The sequence below is a fragment of the Myxine glutinosa genome, chromosome 2 (assembly GCF_964187855.1).
Source record: "Myxine glutinosa chromosome 2, kmMyxGlut1.1, whole genome shotgun sequence".
NCBI lineage: Eukaryota > Metazoa > Chordata > Myxini > Myxiniformes > Myxinidae > Myxine > Myxine glutinosa.
The window spans coordinates 214,576,433-214,598,976 of NC_136262.1; the positions used below are offsets into that span (position 1 = coordinate 214,576,433).

The 22,544-nt window shown below is 45.1% G+C and overlaps 1 protein-coding gene across 1 annotated transcript in view; it reads left to right on the top strand.

Annotated features, from left to right (window-relative positions):
* TRIP4 (thyroid hormone receptor interactor 4) overlaps nt 1-10,149 on the top strand; it is a 33,637-nt gene extending 23,488 nt beyond the window's left edge. Inside the window, exons 8-12 of the mRNA XM_068106330.2 lie at nt 2,215-2,408; nt 6,286-6,407; nt 7,808-7,905; nt 8,132-8,228; nt 9,902-10,149. Of these exons, the coding sequence (XP_067962431.2) occupies nt 2,215-2,408; nt 6,286-6,407; nt 7,808-7,905; nt 8,132-8,228; nt 9,902-9,972 (582 nt within the window). The 3' untranslated portion in view covers nt 9,973-10,149. The remainder of the gene's footprint in view (nt 1-2,214; nt 2,409-6,285; nt 6,408-7,807; nt 7,906-8,131; nt 8,229-9,901) is intronic.
* Nucleotides 10,150-22,544: the final 12,395 nt, after the last annotated feature.

Genomic DNA, 22,544 nt, shown 5'->3' on the forward strand with positions numbered 1-22,544 from the left:
ACACGGCAGAGGAACACATGGGGGAAGAATGAGAAAGTAAAGGGAATGACGGAAGAAGGTACAGGGAGTGAGTGAACAAGGTCGATAGAAGCTTATAATCGACTGCTGCTCCATTGTCAGAATGTTGCCTTTTTACCTCCACCACCGAAGGTGGATGGAGGTTATGTTTTCACCCCTGTCTGTCTGTTTGTCTGTGAACAAGATATCTCAAAGTTGTGGATGGATTCGGACGAAAATTGGCAGAGAGGCTGCATATGTGACAAGGAAGAAATGATTCGATTTTGGTGAAGATCCATCCGGATCCAGCTGGTAGAATTTTAAAGTGATTCTTCACCATTGAGAGATCGGGCGAAAAGCGATACCCAACATGATATTTCAAAAAGTTGTGGACGAGTTGTGACTAAACTTGAGGGATGAGTTGATTTTGTGACAAGAACAAGCCGATTAGATTTTGGTTCAGATCCGGATCCAGATCCGGTCTATCAGTGGGATACAAAACATAAACTGTTCAGCCTGGTGGGGGTATGCGCTCTACTGACTGCCGTTCTAGTTACCCCTGCAACCTTGTTCTTTCATCTTGTATACAACAAAAATACATAAGTAAGGGATGAGGGGCATGAACCATCATGTCACTGTAAGCAGCATTGAGATTGAGAAAGTTAATGGAAATCCATATTTAAATGGCAGTGATTGGAATTCAGAGTTGCAGAAAAGAGAGCACAGCCAATTGTGACACACACACACACACACACACACACACACACACACACACACACACACACACACACACACACACACACACACACACACACACACACACCTGGTTTTTTCATTTCTGTTCCTCACAATTCTATCTCTCTCTTTTACACACACACACACACACACACACACACACACACACACACACACACACACACACACACACACACACACACACACACACACTTGAAGTTAATTCAGTTTTGCTTTCCATAAGTCGATCTCCTTACATCCACACAGGTTTGTTCTATCAACTTGTCGTTAAGTCTAATTCTGTATTTGGCTATCACCGACTCACTCGTTCTCACTTGCCGTTCTTAAATCCAACCTTTTGTTTTTCTTTCATGCGGATGTTCTTTCTTGACCTTGCATCCATCCCCACTATAATTATAGGCAATAATAATGCACATTATCCACGTTTTTGCGCACTACTCGCTGCAATCCGATCTTGCACAAAAGCCAGTGCTTTAACTGAAGGAGATAACTAGTAAGGTCTGGAAACCATGGCACTTATCAGTTAGTTGTTAGGGTTAGGGTTTCAGTTATAAATGTCAGTTTGCTGATGCAGTTTCAGTTATAATTGAATAAAAAACCACCTTTAGAGGCCATTTTTCCCCGCAAGCGGGGGTTGGCCTTTTTCGGGAACCGTGGTTGTTGTTGTTTTTCGGTCCCCTTTTTGAAGCAATGTTTTACGGCCGGATGCCCTTCCTGACGCCAACCCTTTTTGCCGCCTTTAACGACAAACAGGGAATTACCAGTGAACTGGTCCTCAATTAGCCGACCTCGGAAGGATGACAGGCTGAGTCAACCCCCCTGGCGTTAATTCAGCCATGGACCGGGATTCGAACCCAGGATCCTAGGATCCTAAGCTGACACCCTAGCCGCTAGCCCAACACCAGGGTAACGGAAGAACAGACAGACAGACGGTTGAATGGACAGAGAGACAGGAGCCAATTAAAATGTAGCTCCGGTTTTTCCCCCAAAAAAGCGTAGGGATACTAATTGTCAAGTTTAAGCCACAAAAGTTTATAACCAAGTATTGAAAGCACACTGGGGTACCTGAAGGCCGAGGGTATGGTAAATGGAAAGAGTGATGAGATATCATACAAAGAGTGCCTTTCTTTAGATTATATAATTATATAATATATAATATAAAGTTATATAATATAAAGAGTTATAATTGAATGTCAGTTATAAATGACATTCTCTCTTTGCCCGTTAACAATGATTTGTCTGGGTGAAGCTCAAAAGCGCTAAACAAACTGGCCATATAATTTCACATGTCATCAAATTTCCTGCTTACTGTATGTTTCTGCATATTCGATATATTAATTTATAATGTTCATACATATATTAAATTTGATATTGAACAGCATTTTTAACTTTAAGGAAGCTTGCGCAGTCCCACAGGTCAAGTGTTTGATTGGGATTTTTAAAAATTGCCCCAAAACACAGTGGGTCGAAGTGAAAGACACGAGGGACTTGCATAACAGCTCATCCATTGGAAGGAATCCTTGGCCTGAGGATCGAGAATTGGACTGCATGCGGCCACGCATCCAAGATCGCGGTTTCCTCGAAGTCTCAGATGCTGGTCTGTGCCTGAGCCTTCACCAGCCCTGGGCCTCGCTCCTTGTCAGGGGTATCAAAAAGTGAGTTTTGATTCAAAGTATGTAATTTCCTTTTGCTGTACCTCTTTTCTTCCTTCTCGTTAATCGATTATGTGTTTATGATATTGTGTGCAGTTCTTTATCCAGGCAATTATTTTATTTTTGGTATCTTGGCATGAATAATTGTGTTGTGTTTGGTGTCGCTGCATCAGCAGCATGTTGTGTTTGGTGTCGCTGCATCAGCGCCATGTCATATTTTATATATCGTGCTGACATGTTGTGTTTGGTGTTGGGGATTGGGTGACATGTTGTCTTTGGTGTCGGGGATTGAGTGGTGTTTTGTGTTTGGTGTGGGGGATTGAGTAATATGTTGTTGAGGGTGTCGGGGATTGAGTAATATGTTGTTGAGGGTGTCGGGGATTGAGCGATGTGTTGTGTTTGATGTCGGGGATTGAGCGATGTGTTGTGTTTGATGTCGGGGATTGAGTGACATGTTGTGTTTGGTGTCGGGGATTGAGTGGCTTGTTGTGTTTGGTGTCAGGAATTGGGCAGTATGTTGTTGAGGGTGTCAGGGATTGAGTGGCTTGTTGTGTTTGGTGTCAGGAATTGGGCAGTATGTTGTTGAGGGTGTCAGGGATTGAGTGACATGTTGTGTTTGGTGTCGGGGATTGAGTGACATGTTGTGTTTGGTGTTGGGGATTGGGTGACATGTTGTCTTTGGTGTCGGGGATTGAGTGACATGTTGTGTTTGGTGTTGGGGCTTGAGTGGTGTTTTGTGTTTGGTGTCAGGGATTGAGTAATATGTTGTTGAGGGTGTCGGGGATTGAGCGATGTGTTGTGTTTGATGTCGGGGATTGAGCGATGTGTTGTGTTTGATGTCGGGGATTGAGTGACATGTTGTGTTTGGTGTCGGGGATTGAGTGGCTTGTTGTGTTTGGTGTCAGGAATTGGGCAGTATGTTGTTGAGGGTGTCAGGGATTGAGTGGCTTGTTGTGTTTGGTGTCAGGAATTGGGCAGTATGTTGTTGAGGGTGTCAGGGATTGAGTGACATGTTGTGTTTGGTGTCGGGGATTGAGTGACATGTTGTGTTTGGTGTCAGGGATTGGGCAGTATGTCGTTGAGGGTGTCGGGGATTGAGTGGCTTGTTGTGTTTGGTGTCGGGGATTGAGTGACATGTTGTGCTTGGTGTCAGGGATTGGGCAGTATGTTGTTGAGGGTGTCAGGGATTGAGTGACATGTTGTGTTTGGTGTCGGGGATTGAGTGACATGTTGTGTTTGGTGTCAGGGATTGAGTGGCGTGTTGTGTTTGGTGTCGGGGATTGAGCAGTATGTTGTTGAGGGTGTCGGGGATTGAGTGGTTTGTTGTGTTTGGTGTCGGGGATTGAGTGACATGTTGTGCTTGGTGTCAGGGATTGGGCAGTATGTTGTTGAGGGTGTCAGGGATTGAGTGACATGTTATGTTTTGTGTCATGGATTGAACCGACGTGTTGTTTGGTGTCATGGATTGGGCGGCATGTTGGGTTTGGTGTCAGGGATTGAGCGGCGTGCTCTATTTTGTGTCAGGGATTGAGCTGACATGTTGTTTTTTTGGTGTCCTGGATTGAGATGACGTGTTATTCGGTGTCAGGGATTGAGTGACTTGGTGTCGGGGATTGAGTGACTTGGTGTCGGGGATTGAGTGGCATGCAGGGTTTGGTGTTGGGGATTGAGTGACTTGGTGTCGGGGATTGAGTGACTTGGTGTCGGGGATTGAGTGACTTGGTGTCGGGGATTGAGTGACTTGGTGTCGGAGATTGAGTGACTTGGTGTCAGGGATTGAGTGGCATGCAGGGTTTGGTGTTGGGGATTGAGTGACTTGGTGTCGGGGATTGAGTGACTTGGTGTCGGGGATTGAGTGACTTGGTGTCGGGGATTGAGTGACTTGGGGTGTCGGGGATTGAGTGACTTGGTGTCGGGGATTGAGTGGCATGCAGGGTTTGGTGTTGGGGATTGAGCAGTGTTGTTGAGGGTGTCAGGGATTGAGCAGTGTTGTTGAGGGTGTCAGGGATTGAGTGGCGTGTTGTGTTTGGTGTCGGGAATTGATCGACTTGGTGTCGGGGATTGAGTGGCGTGTTGTTTTTGGTGTCGGGGATTGAGTAACTTGGTGTCGGGGATTGAGTGGCGTGTTGTTTTTGGTGTCGGGGATTGAGTGACTTGGTGTCGGGGATTGAGTGGCGTGTTGTTTTTGGTGTCGGGGATTGAGTGACTTGGTGTCAGGGATTGAGTGGCGTGTTGTTTTTGGTGTCGGGGATTGAGCAGTGTTGTTGAGGGTGTCAGGGATTGAGTGGCGTGTTCTCTTTGTTGCCAATGATTGAATGCCATGTTGTTTCATGTCGTGATTGAGCTGGCGTATTGTTTTTGTTGTCGCATATTGAGCGCCATGTTGTGATTCATGTCAGGGATTGAGTGGCATCTTGTTCACTGTCGCTGCTTCCGTAGAGTGTTGTGCTTGGTGTCTGGGATTGAGTGGCGTGTGGTTTTTGGTGTCAGGGGTTTGAGCGGCATGTTGGGTTTGCTGTCATGGGTTGAGTGGCATGTTCTATTTGATGTCAGCGATTGAGTGCCATGTTATGTTTTGTGTCATGGATTGAACCGACGTGTTGTTTGGTGTCATGGATTGGGCGGCATGTTGGGTTTGGTGTCAGGGATTGAGCGGCGTGCTCTATTCTGTGTCAGGGATTGAGCTGACGTGTTGTTTTTTTGGTGTCCTGGATTGAGATGACGTGTTATTCGGTGTCAGGGATTGAGTGATTTGGTGTCGGGGATTGAGTGACTTGGTGTCGGGGATTGAGTGGCATGCAGTGTTTGGTGTTGGGGATTGAGTGACTTGGTGTCGGGGATTGAGTGACTAGGTGTCGGGGATTGAGTGGCATGCAGGGTTTGGTGTTGGGGATTGAGTGACTTGGTGTCGGGGATTGAGTGGCATGCAGTGTTTGGTGTTGGGGATTGAGTGACTAGGTGTCGGGGATTGAGTGGCATGCAGTGTTTGGTGTTGGGGATTGAGTGACTTGGTGTCGGGGATTGAGTGACTAGGTGTCGGGGATTGAGTGGCATGCAGGGTTTGGTGTTGGAGATTGAGTGACTTGGTGTCGGGGATTGAGTGACTTGGTGTCGGGGATTGAGTGACTTGGTGTCGGAGATTGAGTGACTTGGTGTCAGGGATTGAGTGGCATGCAGGGTTTGGTGTTGGGGATTGAGTGACTTGGTGTCGGGGATTGAATGACTTGGTGTCGGGGATTGAGTGGCATGTTGAGTTGGTGTCAGGGATTGAGCAGTGTTGTTGAGGGTGTCAGGGATTGAGTGGCGTGTTCTCTTTGTTGCCAATGATTGAATGCCATGTTGTTTCATGTCGTGATTGAGCTGGCGTATTGTTTTTGTTGTCGCATATTGAGCGCCATGTTGTGATTCATGTCAGGGATTGAGTGGCATCTTGTTCACTGTCGCTGCTTCCGTAGAGTGTTGTGCTTGGTGTCTGGGATTGAGTGGCATGTTTATTGTCACGGATTGAGCAGCCTGTTTTTCGTGTTAAAGTTTGAGAAGGAGCTTGTAGAGGAAAAGGGGAGTGGGTGGTTGCTGAGTGTTGGAGCAATCGCGTGAGCTGGTAAACTCAGTGTACTGGTCTTGGTGGCTTGCATCAAACGAAATAACTTGCTTCATCCCAAGATTGGTTCGTACATACGATTATAAAAGTAGTTTGTATATCAAACCAATAATTTAATGATCGTGTTTTGAGTATTTAAAAAACTTATCTTTCTGATAATTGACATTTTAAAAACTTGTTACACTGTGTCTCCTGTTCCCAGTAATCATGAGCTACACTTAAACCAAAGAGACTGCACTCCACCGTTGTTATTTTGACACATGCACGACGGGTGTCCAGGACAGAAGGACGGTCATGGTACACAGCCCATCGTGGTCGACTGTGGATCGCAGCCGCTGCCGCGCGGCCAACTCCCGAGGAGGTAGCTAGTACGGAGGAGATGTGTCGGCACCTCAATCAAGGTAAGGTGTTTCCGAAAGGTTGAACAAAGGGCATGAGTGGGTTCTTTCCCTTTCCTATTTAATGACTTTCTCAAGGTGCTTAATTGTAAAGAAAGATAATAATCAGAAAACTTAATGCTGAAAGAAATGGTTCCTCATGCTTGGAGCTCAGTGGAAAATGCACTTTGATGTGTGCAATTTGAATCCCCTTTTCCCTCATGCTTGTGCAGGACCTCGCCGCGACAATTTAGAACTTGGCCGGGGTTCCGGTACACAATGGCCGTTTTATAAAAGGGTTCTGTGGGATCTTTAACGCCCACAAGCAAATGCTACATTTTTATGTGAGACAGAGTCCAGATCACGTTTTGCTTCCATATGGTGAGGGTGTGTAGGGTGGGGTAAAGTGGGGGTGCATGAAAGGAAAGTACAGAGCATAGAGTTATTTTCCTGTCATATGCCAGCAGGCCCGTGACGGGTTGTGGGTTTTATATATTATATGCAGGCGGAGTGAGCGTGATACTTCTGCACGCTACACTTTGGACCAGGGTTCCCTTTTCTTATTTTTTTTTTTTATCGTGGATGTGGAAGCGGTGGAAAAGGGGGCGAGGCGGTTGAATGGAGAAACGGGTCTCTTGAGGTGCTGCAATAGTGGTTGGGGAATCCATGGCTAATACCGCCAAGTATCATTCTTGCCAAGCCTGGCAGTCTGCCCACCCTTTAGTGATTAAACAAGTGGCCTCCCTGAGCTGCTAATCTGAGCGTTTGTCACGACCATGCTCACACAGTACAGGCTACGTGTTATGCGACTCCTCATTCTTCGCCAGACTTCCATTTGATGCTTCCTCATATTTTTTCTTTTCAAGAATATGAATCTGCTTCATCGACCATCTTCATGGACCATCGACCAACTGGAGCGTCTTCGACCAATCACCCTTTTGGGAGTTGGAGCATGCATGTTTTGGTATAACTTCAGGGCATTGCTCTCATCGTGCAGGGGTTTCTCTGGTTTTTGTCATTGTAATTGGGAAATGGCCGTTTCGTCCCGATTCCTTCAATGCCAAGTGCAAGCTTTAATTGCCTGCGTGCCTCTTCAGGGGTTTCGCCGTCGCCATGGTGGACTGTGAAGGCCATAAACGCGAGGCACCGTAATCTAAAATTATACCTAATTATGGAAGTAGAATGTACTGGTTTCATTTGCTCTTCATTTCAGATAAAGCCCAAGATGAAATGACTTCAATTTCGTGTATTAAGGCTTGGTTGCCTGTGCACGTTTTATCTTAGGCCTAAAAACCACCATGGTCTTAACATGGCAAAAAGAGCATGTGTTATTGTGCCTTGTGTTTTTATTTATTTATTAAGGTGTACATTTATTAATCAAGTTATATATCATGGTTGTGGTAAGTTGTTTGTGATTTGACCAGATGAGAAGTTGCCATTCCCGAAGGACTACCCTACCAGTTGCCTTCTTGGTTGCTTGATCCTCACGGATTGCCTGACACAAGAACAGTATCGAGCACAGGCAAGAGGGGAGGGTGGCTAATTCCAAGCATTGATTGGGAGTTAGAGTTAACGATCCTGCTGGGTTAACATGTCATGGATGCGGCCCAGTTACCCCACCTTGTCACTGGGCGGGTTACACACGGTGCTGTTAAATAACACCCGCATGAACACGCACATGACAATGTGAAAAGACAGCTTGTGCCAACCCCTTTCCAGTTGATTAAATCTTCCCTTTTTCTGTGCAGTTCCCTGACGGAGAGTCGGATTCGCCATTTTTGTTCATCTGTGAGAATCCCCAGGAGCTGCGCCTTAAGTTCCCCATCAAAGGGCAGCACAAAATATGTGAGAACCTTCAACCCTCACCCCAAGCAGTTTGTCTCTCGTGCTGCTCCGCGTGTCCACATCCTTCCTCCATGTGTGTCCCGATATTATCCAAAGCTGTGCAATGCTCCTTTAGTGCTCTTCCCAAAGTGCCGAAATGGTCTGGAACTAATCCCATTACATGGTATGGCTAGCTTGCAGTCTGTCGGAAAAAAAACACCTTTTAACATTCTTTTTTCCTTTTTTATCCTCTTTTGTAAACCATTTTGGGTTTATTAATCCTATATATTGGTACTGTTGAAGATTTGGCTTTAAGTTGCTGTTGGGTGATCTGTTCCATTTTCTGCCTATCAATGTTTTGAGCCAGAAGGCATTCAGAATGCTTGGATGGTCCACAATGTCTGGGGAATCACCTTGAGGGCTACCATTTTACAGCACCCATTTGGTACTGCTCCTAAAATCAAGCACAGGAAGTCAATTGGACTGTCAATTATGCAACATGTAGTGTCCGACATGATGGTACAGATGTAACGCATTTGCCCTTGAGCTGTCTCGTCTTGGTTTGATTCCCAACCCGACTATAAATTGTCGGATTGGTGCTTCACATGCATGACATTGCGTTGACGTGTTCTGTCCCTTAGATGGATGTGAAGCCAGGTATATCATCTGCTAGCATCAGTTGATGAACGATAAATACCCCACGATGTCTTTCACAAAGAGTAGGTGAGCTATCATTGGCATCCTGACCAAATTACAAATTCCTGCTATCTTCAGTCGAATATTTAGCCTGCTTAGCCTGTTTGTAAAGCACCTGGGCCAAAACCTCTCCCCTGGCCGATCCCACAATAAGCTGGAAACAAGCATTACGCGTAGGTCCCCCGTCGGTGAAGTGATGTGAGTTGACTAAGTGGAAGACGCAAGGCGGCCATCTTGGATTTTGAAGTGGCGACCCAATTTTCAATAGCGTTCTCCCTTATGCGTAGATACACCCACACACCAGATTAGAAGTTAGTAGTTCGTTTATTTTTCAAGATATTGCGCTCACAAGGTTCAGACATACATGGCGGCGGCCATCTTGGATTTTGACGTGGTGACCCAATTTTCAATAGCGTTCTTCCTTATGCGTAGATACACCCACACACCAGATTAGAAGTTAGTAGTTTGTTTATTTTTCAAGATATTTCGCTCACAAGGTTCAGACATATATATGGTGGCGGCCATCTTGGATTTTGACGTGGCGACCCAATTTTAATAGGGTTCTTCCTTATGCCTAGATACACCCGCACACCAGATTAGAAGTTGGTACTTCGTTTATTTTTCAAGATATTCCGCTCACAAGGTTGACATACATGGCGTCAGACATACATGGCAGCGGCCATCTTGGATTTTGACGTGGGTTGCACCCACACACCAAATTAGAATTCGGTCCTTCGCTTACGCACACACGTCCGCACGCACGCACGGATACACGGACGGAGGGGAAAGCCATAGTCCCCCTTTCGCTCCGCGGTGCGACGGGGGACAATAATTGAGGCCGTTGAAGAAGAAGAAGTAGTAGTTGGAGTAGTCGTGCTTGTTGCACCATTTGGTGTTGCAACTAAAAGTAATTGAGGATTCAAAGTCTGATTGCTGAGCTGCTTCTGCCCATATGCACCTGCAACGGTTGATGTTGATGTTGAATGCGTGTTTTAAAGGGAAATTGGATTCGAACATGCACCAGGGGGCAAGACGGGGGCTCATGCAACAGCTTCAAAGGGAGTTGTAACCACCATCAGGTGGTGATCAAAGAGCTGGCACCGGGTCTTGCCTGGAAGTGAAAAGTAGAACCTGAATAGCAAAATGTCTAAAGTTGATAACTGGAACATCACCACAGTAAGGATTCGGGGCACTTGATTAATTAATGTACCATGTTGTTTACATTTATAAAGTACTCTCATCAACATTGCGTTTTCTGGTATTCAGTTGTTCCTTTTGGATTGGGGTCATTGGAATGCCATTTACGTGAACCTTGATGGAAAATAGCTTTGGTTCACAAATCTAATTGTGATTCGAATAAGCCATGCCAAGAATGTCTCCTTGTGCTCTTTAGAGCCAATGGGGAATGGGGAACAGTGCGGTGAAAAGTTGTTTTTAACCAGTTTGAGATTATCTTTTTCAAATCCGACAAAGTACGGATCATTTTTGCAAAAGGACTTCCTCGAAAGGCCTATCCATTTTACTTTTTGAATCATTAACTGTTTTCCAAAAGCCTTTTACAATCTTCATGGGTGTTAGGTTTATACTCTCACCACATGTTGATGTGGTTTGTTTTTTTTGGTATACAAGATCGAGGCTCGTGTAAGAGCTAACATTAATGACAAAAAAACAAACGGACACATAAGACAAAATAAAGGGAGCGGGAGACAAGATGGGGAGAGAGGGGGAAGCACACAAGTACAACATTTGAGAGCAGGGACATTGCGAGATCTGTGGGAGGGAGAAGGCTTGGGCAGAGGAGGTGTGGGAAGGGGCGTGGGGGGTGTGAGGTGTACAAAAACATATGAACACTGCAAGGACTTCCAGGAAAGAAGTTGGTATTTCATAAAAGTGGATCTGCGGTGAATTAACGGGGGTAGAAAAGATCAAGGTTTTGGATGGGGGAAGATAAGAGATGGTGGTGAACAGCTGTTTTAAAGACCTGGAGGGAGGAGTGGGATTGAAGAGAGTGAGGGAGTTTGTTCCAGAGGCGTGAGAAAAGAGGAATTAAAGAGTGAACGTGATACCACAGTTTGAAAATGATGTCATAGGTCACGTGTTTTGGCAGTCATCTTGGATAGAAAAACGAACCTTCAATCAACACGAAACTTCACAAACGTGATCCCCTACCCATACATATGCAGAATGATGGCATCTACTCGTTGTGCGACTATGCGGAGGCATATTGGCGACACAGTCACATTGTTCTAGTTCTTCTTTTCTTCCTTTGTGGAAGTCTAATGGAGATTCTTCAACCCCACTCTACCCTCCAGGGTTTGAAGCAAGTGGTGAACCACCATCTCTTGTCATCCCCTTCTGTACCTGCAATCTTACTCCTGTTAACCCTATCTAACCCTCCCCAAACCCACCTCTATATGGGTTTCCAGTTTTTCCTTCTACTTCTGTGTTTGAGAGGGTACAGCTGCATTGATGTTGTTCACCTCCTGCATTCATGTTGTTCACCAACTGTTGCGACTACCCATGGAGAAGACTTCCCCCCTTTCCCTCATTCTTCCCGAAAATCTCCCTCTATTTTGTCCCTCAACCCTGCTGTTGGTGTGCTGCCCGTCCGCCCTCCCCCCATCCCTTCTTTCTCCTGTTTCATTAGTTCTGTTATGTCCTAGCTTCTCCATGAGCCTCCACACTCTATAGTCTATACAAAAAAGATGCTCTTTATAGTGTGCACCTTGTGTCCTGCCGGTTTTCAAAGCCACGTGTATTTGCCTCCATTATCCTAGATGGGGGATCAAGCATTACAGGCTAGAACCATATTATTTCTGTTCATATTGTTATCTTACTATAATTCACCAAATGTCCGTCCGTCCGTTCGAAGGTACCGCAAAAACGGCTCAACCGATCACAACGATATTTTGGGTGGGTATTTTTGGGATCCCTGGGAGTAAAATAGGCTATATTGTTTTTCCAAGTTTTCCAATTTTCCAGTTTTTCCAAACACGATGGAATAATATTTACTGATATGAACAGTGATGTGGCTTTTATTGAAATTCTACAAATACTGTTTACATTTTGATGACAATTATGAACCTGCCGCGAATGCGGAAGTGGACAGATGACGGCAATGTGATACGGAGATACGGAGGACGGACGGACATATCAAAATCGGTTTGATAATAACCAACCAAATACAACAGTCATTCAATTGTAATGTTAAATCGTTAAACGTTAATCGTGTTAATCATTTTGTTAAAGTTATCAATTGATGATTGGAATTGAGTGAATACAATTACGATTTTGAATTCGTAATTGTATTCACCCAACCATACGGAACTTCACATCAGGATTTAAATATTTGTTTATGTCACGAATGTTGTTAAAAGTTTATTTTTTATATTAATGTTATTTAATTTGTAATTGGAGTTATGCTGTTTGGAATGAAAAAAAGAGATATCGAGTTCAAGTGAATGACGAAATGCCGTGACGGTTTCTACTTTCTAAACGTGAAATTCGTGGATCGCCATATGCAGATTCGCCATTGACTGGGTATGGAACAAACGTACCCGTTTGTTTGCGAACGGGTACGTTTTTCATGGAAGTCCTTCACGAACTTGCTGTCCATGTCTGACGTGTGACTGAAGGTGCTACAGGAATGTGGAATTTATTGGTTTCATGCTTTTTCATTCGCCGTTTCTGCATTGTCTGTTTGCTTCTGGCCTCCCACCCGTGCATAGCACGGGTAGCTCACTAGTTATACGAACCCCCATTTTGCACTTTTTTCACTTTTAATAGCTTTCACATTTATTTTCTCTGCAACCGCTTGACCAATCAATATGAAACTTTCAACACAGGAGTGACTATCCATGGAGAATTTTCTATTGACAACTCTGAAGTCATAGGTCATGTGGCGTGGCAGCCATATTGGATTAAAGGAAAAACTTTGATGATCTACTCATGAAACCGCTGAATGGAACAAAATTGAAATGACATGTCATCAACTCCCGAAGGGGTATAAAGTTTGATAATTATGGCGTCATTCGTGAAGCGGTGTGGCAACCATAATTGAATGAATCAACATCCTTATCCAAAAAAATTGAAACTTCATATATGTGATCTTCCCAATTCGAGTTCAGTTTTAAAGTTATGACATCATCTGGTCTGGTAGCCATACTGGATTGAAAGAAAAGAAAAAAAAAACCTTTAAAAACCCTTTTCTCCAGAATCACTTAACAGAAAGATACAAAACGTCATTCATATATAGAGACTTGGCATTTAATATGGAATATTTTTTTTTTCTTGACTTGGGTTTACTTTCTTAACTCAATATATCAATCTGGTGAGTTTCTTTTACACTTTGGTGATTTATTTGTTAAAAGAACCATGTCACTGATTGTCTGTCGCAACAAGAAGTCAACAACAGGATTATATCACAGGTGGCGTGGCAAAATGTACTGACAGGTGCATTTGACGATTGGCTTCACAGTCGGGTATACAAGGGTTGTTGCGTTCTGTATCAGTGGAAAACAACTGCTGCACGTCTCCAAAAGTTATTGCTGCTTCCTCTGGAGATGGTCCGTCAACTCGACAATGCTGTTTGTCATGGAGTGGTGGCTTTACGAAATTATGGCATGAAAGAGCGTGCTATTGCTCGGCAGTATGGCATCATTCGAGGTCAGGTGTCAAAGATCCTGAAACGAAATGCTCAGAGGGGTGTCCCTACTCCAATACCGAGGCCAGGATGTCCCCGCAGAACCACAAGGAGGGATGATCGCCAGCTGCACCGGTTAGTCCGCAATGGCTGTACCAAGTCAGCTAATCGGCTAAGGGCTGAGTGGCAGCAACTGACAAATGTGCCTGTATCCAGAAGGCTAGTCAACCAACGACTGGTTCAAGCAGGCTATCGTGCCAGGCGTCCCCTGAGAAAGCCACGCCTGACCAGACAACACCGCCAGCGCTTATTGCAGTGGGCCAGAGAGCACCGTCAATGGCAGCCAGGACACTGGAATCACGTGATCTTCAGTGACGAGTCTATATTTCTGGTCTATCGTCAAGATGACCGCGTCCGAGTGCGCAGACAAGTGCATGAAGCCTACAACAAAGATTGTATAGTGCCAAGAGTCCAAGCTGGAGGTGGTGGGGTGACCGTTTGGGCTCCTTTTCATGCAGGGGGCAAAACTGACCTGGTTGTTCTGAATGGAAACCTGAACCAGTTCAAGTACAGGGCCATTCTGGAAGAAACATTGCTTCCATTTGCTCGTGCAGCCTTTCGAGGAAACTTTGTCTTCCAAGATGACAATGCACGGCCTCATTGTGCTCGCATGATCCAACACTTTCTTGCTGACCGTGGTGTAGAGCATATGGAGTGGCCTGCCATGTCCCCGGATATGAATCCGATCGAGAACTTGTGGGCAGAATTAACGCGTCAAATCGACCACTTGGACCAGCAGCCGACCTCTGTGCGTGAATTGCAGCAGGCTATTGTCACTGCATGGCAAGCGATTCCTGTCCAAACCTTGGCAAATCTCGTGAACAGCATGCCTCAACGTGTACGTGCTCTCCTGAATGCTCGTGGGGGTTAAACGAAGTACTGAACTGTAATTTTACTGTCCATAATCCCAGTCGTAATTTAACTTTTGTTTTTGTTTAAAACATTTTTGGCTAATGTGCAAAATAAAGAGATACTTCTGGAAAACGTACAGAAGTTTAACACAGTACTGTCCATGAATTGAGTTCAATATCAGTTTACATCACTTTCAAGGATCAATTTATTTGTTTCGAAATGTCATGTGGTTTTTGTTTCTTTTAAAGGTCACATTAACAAAATCTAGAATAATTTCAACATAATTCCAATGAACTTTTGGTTCTAAGACATCTTGAAAAGTAAGTTCACCCCCACAAAAAAAATTCCATATTAAATGCCAAGTCTGTATATATTGTTGCGGTTTTGCGAAGCCCGTTCCCTTACAAAGGGGAGATTAAGCCCCTTTTTCTCCTTGGGTCTTCGAACCGCGAGACTGAGTCGCCACTTCCGGGCAGACGTGGGAAAGGGTCTCCGGACAATTTCGCATGTACCTTGAGTACCCACGCCGCAGCAGAAGCGGGGATCGAGTCTCGCACGAACCACGCGTAATTGAGTACACCCGGGCAGATGGCGTACCACGTGACCCATGCTGTTACCTTTTTTATGGAACCCGATCAGAGCGATCTAATTCGTACCATGCTGAGCCAATGATGGAGAGACAAAAGCGGTCGAATCAAAGGAATACCACGATTTAATTATTATTTACACAATGTACAATGATTCGGTAGAAGAAGAGACACAGGGAAGTCTTAAGCAGTCGTAACTTATAGCCCAGACAATGGGCCCACTTACACACACAGGGAGATGAAGGGAGAATGTTCGCGCGCCGAACGCGCCTGCTCTGGCTGCTCCAGGAACAGCTCACTCGGTGTGGCCCTCTGGCGTTCACAGCACGTATCCCGGCGAAGGCAGGCAGGCGTGAAAATCCTCGCGGCGCGTATCTCGGCAAAGGCAGGCAGAAGGTAATATGCGCTTCTGTGGCCCGGCGCGGGTCTCTCTTCACAGCCGCGATTAATACTGCGCGGAGCGCGGGGAGCAGGGCAAAGTTCGTATACACGGAGTTATTCAGTTCCTCCGATAAGACTCGACACAACGCAATCTCACGCGCCTTCTCACAACTCCGATTCGTAACTCTTCTCATGGGCTGCGCAACTCATCTGCTGACTCACCAACTCAACTGAACACCCCACACTCTCATAACTGAACTCCAACTCACGGATAGATCACGGCGAGGTCACGTCTTTTTGAAGCTGTTCCATGCGCTCACGCTTTCGAAGCTAAGTGATCTTTCTCAATTGTGTTTTTGTCGAGACTGTATCTATCTTTCCGTGTATGTACCTACAGCGTATCTTTTGGAAACTTTTCGGTGCTAATTTTTCGTACATGTATACACAATCGTCGGTTAATGCGTATCGAGTATTCTGCGGCCTCGTACTCGTAGGCTTAGGCTACCGTACCGTCTCCGACCTTGTGGTTTTGTTTTTCTCTCAGCGATTCGTCGAATGCGCTGCAATTATTTTTGTTCTCTGTTTCGTCCCAGTCGTTCACCCCATACCTCCTTGTTTAATATCTCTACTCAAAAAAAAAAAAAAACCCCAAAAAATATTTCCTTCCCAGGTCTTATTCGTTTATTTGTTGTTCTTATTTGTTCGTTCGTTCTTCGTTCGCGATCACGTGGTTAGAAATGTATAATCTCTCCCCTGAACAACTATTTTCTCTCATATATTATAACACCCTTTTCTTCTTTTCCTACAAAAGGATGCTTTCGTCTTGCTCACCAAATCTATTCATTCCAAAAAATATATATAATACCATCTCTTACAGTTCCTCCTTTCTACATTCCCTAAACTATCCAGAACTCCACCCCTCCTTCAGTGTCCTCAAACGTATTTTTGACTCGAAGGTCTCAAACTCATTTTGCAAAAAATGTTTGTTTCCCATGAATCGTACACTTTTCAAAATCCAATCTCACCCCTCCCCTCCAAATCCTCCCCATCACCCATCCCTTTCAAATCTCCCCCCTTGCCCCTTCCCTCCCCTCCCTCCTAAACTCCCCCCACACCCCTCCCCTCCGAGACTCTTCCTCGCTCCTCCCCTCCTAGACTCCCCTCTCACCCCTCCTCCTCAAAGCATCCTCCCTGCTTCTTCCCCCTTCCAACTTTCACCTTCATCTCCCCCAACCTTCTTCCTCGCTCTTCCCCCTCCTCAAATAACACCTCACTGTGCCTCACCCAATCTCCATCAAACCTTTTGTCCGCCCCATTCTTCCCTTTCTCCAAGCTATTCTGAAATCTCTGAAATCTCTGACACACCTTCAACAGCTCTCCCTACCTCTTCCTCCTCTTCCACATCTTACCCTACCCCTCCCCCCCCCCCTGTTCTGGACCCGATGCTCCCCCTTCCTCTTCATTAACGGTATGGACCTCAAACATCCGGGGCCTTCACTCAAACTTGACTGATCTCTCCATACAGGTTGCTTCTGACAAACCAGATGTGATCTGCTTAACAGAAACTTTCCTCCTTCATGATGTCTCTGATGCCTTGGTATCTCTCCCAGGTTACTCCCTTCTCCGGTATGATAGACCTGAGCCTCGTCCTGGAGGTGGGGTAGCTATCTTTATAAAAAACTCTCTTCCTCACTCGCCCTCCACTGCCCTCTCTCCACCTCACCCCCAGGAATACCTTTGGCTACGGCTTCCCCTTCGCTCCCACCTTTTGTTCATATGTGTGTTGTACCGTCCACCAAACAGCGATGACTCCATCTACATCTCGCTGTCTGATAATATGGACCAACTTCTATCTACCCATCCCAACTCTCTCTTCCTCATATGTGGTGATTTCAATTGTCACCATGCCAGTTGGCTGGGTGATGATCCTCTCATGTACCTCTCTCACCAGCCATGGCTCTTCAGCAAAGGACTTCTGCGACTCACTGGGACTGACACAATCTGTCAATTTCCCGACCTGGATCTCAGTCAACGGAGCATCTTCTCTTCTGGATTTGGTTATGACAAACTTCCCTGAAAATGTCTGCTGCTCTTCTTCTGCTCCAATCGGCTCATCTGATCATGTGCTTGTCAAAGTGGACATCTCTCTGACCATTCTCAGAGAGCCTCCTCAGCGTCGGCGAGTCTGGCATTTCACTCAGGCCAACTGGCACGGTCTTCAAGCAGCCATCAATCATCTGGACTGGTCTCCCATCTCTACCGCCTCTGACATCAACTCATCCTGGGAATTCTTTCAAAGTAAATTGCTCTCTCTCATGCACAGATTTATCCCATCTCGTCTTCAGTTGTCATACCCTTCCTCCCATCCATTGTACACGGAATCTTGTGGTGAGGCTGTTGCCCTGAAACAACTTGCTTTCGTCTCCTGGAAAGCAAATCCAACGGAAGGAAATCTCATTTCCTTTCACAAAGCCCGAAACAAGTGTGTGTCCACCCTCAGGAGAGCCAGGAAACAATATCTCACCGTTCTCAAGACCGAACTCTCTTATCTGTCTCCCTCTTCCAAATCCTGGTGGCGTCTGGTCAAATCTGTTTCTGGTGTTTGTTCCTCCTCCATCCCCTCCCTCACCTCAAACGGCTTAACGGCTGACTCCGCACGTGAAAAAGCTGAATGCCTCATCTCTGTGTTTGCCTCTAAATCTTGTGTCCCAAACCCATCCCTCTCTGTACCCACCGTACCCAGTCGTACCCAGCTGCTCCTGGACTCTGTGTCCTTTCCTCCTGACAAGGTGGAAAAGTTTCTGTCAACCCTCGACTCTGATTCTGCAACTGGTCCTGACGGCATCAGCCCACGGGTCCTAAAATCATGTTCTTCCGCTCTTTCACTCCCTCTTTCTGTTCTCTTCACCCTCTCTTTTGCTCAAGGTCATCTGCCATCTGCTTGGAAATCGGCCAACATCACCGCTTTGCACAAAAAAGGTGCAAAAACAGATCCCAGCAACTACAGACCAATCAGCCTTCTCCCAATTATCAGCAAAGTCATGGAATCCATCATTGCTTCAGATATGAAATCTTTCCTCTTCTCCAATGGCTTGATCTCTGATCATCAATTTGGTTTCAGACCTGGTCACTCTACTCTGGACATGCTCTTCTGCTTTCTCAACAATGGATGGAGGTCCTCAACGCCAAACAGGAAATTAGAGCTGTCTCCCTTGACATTTCACATGCCTTCGATACGGTCTGGCACCCTGCTCTGCTCACCAAACTCTCCTCCTTTGGTATCCATGGAAATCTCCACGCATGGCTGGCGGACTTCCTCTCTGGTCGTAGTCAACGTGTGGCCCTGAATGAGTTTCTCTCATCTCCTCTTCCTGTTCAGGCTGGAGTTCCCCAAGGTAGTGTTCTGGGCCCTGAGCTTTTTCTGGTCTTCATCAATGATCTCTCTGACTCTCTTGAAAATCCTCTCTATCTCTTTGCTGACGACTCTACTCTCTGTCGCTCCATTCCTCATCCCTCAGATCGGCAGTCTGCAGCCTCCTCACTCTCTGCAGACCTGGACAAAATCACAGACTGGGCAAACAAATGGAACATGTCTTTCAATCCTGATAAATCTCACACTCTTACGATGTCTCTCCGAAAAGACCGACTGGAAAACCCTCCCATCCACTTTCTGAATAATCCTCTCCAAGAAGTTCTGTCACTCAAGCTTTTGGGTCTCACTATTTGCCATGATCTTTCCTGGGAAAACCACATTTCAAATCTGGCCTCCAAAGCCAGTCGCCGACTGGGCATCCTCCGTCGTGCGAAGTCCTTCCTTGGCACAGCTGAGCTCCTCACCACATACAAGGCTTTCATCCGCAGCTCTATGGAATACTGCTCTCCCCTCTGGTCTGGTGCTCCTGCCTCACACCTAGCCCGTCTTCACGCTGTTGAAACCAAAGCGTTCAGAATCATTGGAATCTCCCGTGATGAAGCTAACTCCAAGGGCCTTTCACTCACTCACCGCAGGCAGGTTGGTGGTCTTTCCATCTTCTACCGACTCCTCTCTGGCCTTGCCCCCCCCAGCCCTCTCTGGGCTCTGTCCCCCAAATATTCCTACAGGTCGCACAAGATCTGCCTGCAACCCTCTTATGGTTAAACTGCCAAAATCAAGACTTTCTGCTCACCTTCACTCCTTCATTCCTCTTTTCTCCCGCCTCTGGAACAAACTCCCTCACTCTCTTCAATCCCACTCCACCCTCCAGGTCTTTAAAACAGCTGTTCACCACCATCTCTTATCCTCCCCCATCCAAAACCTTGATCTTTTCTACCCCCGCTAATTTCGGTCCCCTTGTGTTTTATACCTCTTCCCCCCCCCCCCCCCCTCCCCTTCCCACGCCTCCTGCCCCCAAGCCCTCTCCCTCCCACACTTCTCCCTGCTCTCAAATGTTGTGGTTGTGTGCTGCCGCTTCTCTCCCCATCTTGTCTTCCGCTCCCTCTTTTTGTATATTTTGTTTGTCTGGTTGATTTTTTTGTGAAATAAATGTTAGCTCTTTCACGAGCCTCGATTCAGTATACAAAAAAAAAAGAAAAGAAAAAAAAAAAAGACTCCAGCTCATAACTGAACTGAGGCGGGGCCTCTGGGCACAGGGTTATATCGCCCCGCCCTAGCCCGAATCGAATGTTCCAAACCCCGCCTTTTGCCGCAGTGGTAAGTCACTCCCCTCGAGCCCTGATTGGTGGCTCGCGCTTACCGTTGGCTCCTCCTCCGCTTTCCTTCGGCCTCGATCGACTTGTTTGGGCCTGCCTTGTGGTATTTCGCGCCAAAACCAAAAGCATCGAAGCATCGTAAGGGGACCTAATTCTCATTATCCTACTCAACGCAAAACTAAACAGGAAAGGTCTACGCTTACATTTACTAAGAAATAACTGAGCTTAAACGAGGCTACATGTTGTAGTGTACTAACTAGGAGGGGACATTAACCTTTATTATAAAAACACAAAACCGCAACAATATATATATATATATATATATTTATATATATATATATATATATATATGTATATATATATATATATATATATATATATATATATATATATATATATATATACAGACTTGGCATTTAATATGGAATATTTTTTTTGTGGGGGTGAACTTACTTTTCAAGATGTCTTCGAACAAAAAGTTCATTGGAATTATGTTGAAATTATTCTAGATTTTGTTAATGTGACCTTTAAAAGAAACAAAAACCACATTTGACATTTCGAAACAAATAAATTGATCCTTGAAAGTGATGTAAACTGATATCGAACTCAATTCATGGACAGTACTGTGTTAAACTTCTGTACGTTTTCCAGAAGTATCTCTTTATTTTGCACATTAGCCAAATTTTTTGTTAACAAAAACAAAAGTTAAATTACGACTGGGATTACGGACAGTAAAATTACAGTTCAGTACTTCGTGTAACCCCCACGAGCATTCAGGAGAGCACGTACACGTTGAGGCATGCTGTTCACGAGATTTGCCAAGGTTTGGACAGGAATCGCTTGCCATGCAGTGACAATAGCCTGCTGCAATTCATGCACAGAGGTCGGCTGCTGGTCCAAGTGGTCGATTTGACGCGTTCATTCTGCCCACAAGTTCGCTATCGGATTCATATCCGGGGACATGGCAGGCCACTCCATATGCTCAACACCACGGTCAGCAAGAAAGTGTTGGATCATGCGAGCACGATGAGGCCGTGCATTGTCATTTTGGAAGACAAAGTTTCCTCGAAAGGCTGCACGAGCAAATGGAAGCAATGTTTCTTCCAGAATGGCCCTGCACTTGAACTGGTTCAGGTTTCCATTCAGAACAACCAGGTCAGTTTTGCCCCCTGCATGAAAACCAGCCCAAACAGTCACCCCACCACCTCCAGCTTGGACTCTTGGCACTATACAATCTTTGTTGTAGGCTTCATGCACTTGTCTGCGCACTCGGACGTGGCCATCTTGACGATAGACCAGAAATCTAGACTCGTCACTGAAGATCACGTGTTTCCAGTGTCCTGGCTGCCATTGACGGTGCTCTCTGGCCCACTGCAATCGGCGCTGGCAGTGTTGTCTGGTCAGGCATGGCTTTCTCAGGGGATGCCTGGCACGATAGCCTGCTTGAACCAGTCGTTGGTTGACTAGCCTTCTGGATACAGGCACATTTGTCAGTTGCTGCCACTCAGCCCTAAGCCGATTAGCTGACTTGGTACAGCCATTGCGGACGAACCGGTGCAGCTGGCGATCATCCCTCCTTGTGGTTCTGCGGGGACGTCCTGGCCTCGGTATTGGAGTAGGGACACCCCTCTGAGCATTTCGTTTCAGGATCTTTGACACATGACCTTGAGTGATGCCATACTGCCGAGCAATAGCACGCTGTTTCATGCCATAATTTCGTAAAGCCACCGCTCCATGACAAACAGCATTGTCGAGTTGACGGACCATCTCCAGAGGATGCGGCAATAACTTTTGGAGACGTGCAGCAGTTGTTTTTCACTAATACAGAACGCAACAACCCTTGTATACCAGACTGTGAAGCCAATCATCAAATGCACCTGTCCGTACATTTTGCCACGCCACCTGTGATATAATCCTGTTGTTGACTTCTTGCTGCGACAGACAATCAGTGACATGGTTCTTTTAACAAACAAATCACCAAAGTGTAAAAGAAACTCACCAGATTGATATACTGAGTTAAGAAAGTAAACCCAAGTCAAGAAAAAATATATATTCCATATTAAATGCCAAGTCTGTATATATATATATATATATATATGTATATATATATATATATATATATATATATATATATATATATATATATATATATATATATATATATATATATGTATATATATACTGTATATATATATATATATATATATATGTATGTATATATATATATATATATATATGTATGTATATATATATATATATATATATATATATATATATATATATATATATATATATATATATATATATATATATATATATATATCATCCAGCATAGTCCATATATATATATATATATATATATATATATATATATATGGACTATGCTGGATGATATATATATATATATATATGGACTATATATATATATAT